General features: G+C 57.4%; 1 protein-coding gene across 1 annotated transcript; it reads left to right on the top strand.

Moving 5' to 3' along the window:
* Positions 1–26: 26 nt before the first annotated feature.
* On the top strand, positions 27–365 carry F751_0183 (Histone H3; the record flags this gene model as incomplete). The annotated part of the gene is made up of 1 exon (XM_011403564.1): positions 27–365. A coding segment is annotated over one exon (339 nt), but the record flags the coding sequence as incomplete, so codon positions are not given.
* Between the last annotated feature and the right edge of the window lie 362 nt (positions 366–727).

Below are 727 nucleotides of genomic sequence, written 5' to 3'. Positions count from 1 at the left end.
CCCCGCGCAAGCAGCTGGCCACCAAGGCCGCTCGCAAGTCCGCCCCCGCGACGGGAGGAGTGAAGAAGCCTCACCGCTACAGGCCCGGAACCGTCGCCCTGCGCGAGATCCGCAAGTACCAGAAGTCTACGGAGCTGCTGATCCGCAAGCTGCCCTTCCAGCGCCTGGTCCGCGAGATCGCCCAGGACTTCAAGACCGACCTGCGCTTCCAGTCCTCCGCCGTGCTGGCCCTGCAGGAGGCCGCCGAGGCCTACCTGGTCGGCCTGTTCGAGGACACCAACCTGGCTGCCATCCACGCCAAGCGCGTGACCATCCAGCCCAAGGACATCCAGCTGGCCCGCCGCATCCGTGGCGAGCGCGCTTGAATGTAGCAAGATCTACTACGTTAAGCCATCCACCCACCACCTGGTGTTATTAAACACCACCTTCACTGGAAACGAGGAGTTTGATGTGGAGAGATTCGATAACAGAGCAAGTACAACATAATTTGTTGATCGTCACTCTAGAGTAGGCAGCAATGAGTTGTTCTGAGCTCGCTCAATTTAACGAGACTCTTTGTACCTTCTGTGTGGCTGTGTACACTATGAGTCGCCCAGTGTAAGTTTGCCTGCCCAAACCAGATCGGCTGTGCTGTGATTCTAAGACCGTATGGTCCCCCATCTGCGGGAGACCTGCTCAATGTTCGTCAGAGTTAAAACCTCTGACACTTGATGGCATAACACGAAAA

Source organism: Auxenochlorella protothecoides (assembly GCF_000733215.1).
Source record: "Auxenochlorella protothecoides strain 0710 contig1276, whole genome shotgun sequence".
Lineage (NCBI taxonomy): Eukaryota > Viridiplantae > Chlorophyta > Trebouxiophyceae > Chlorellales > Chlorellaceae > Auxenochlorella > Auxenochlorella protothecoides.
Note: the sequence above shows the minus strand (reverse complement) of the source record. Positions and strands in the feature narration are given on the sequence as shown.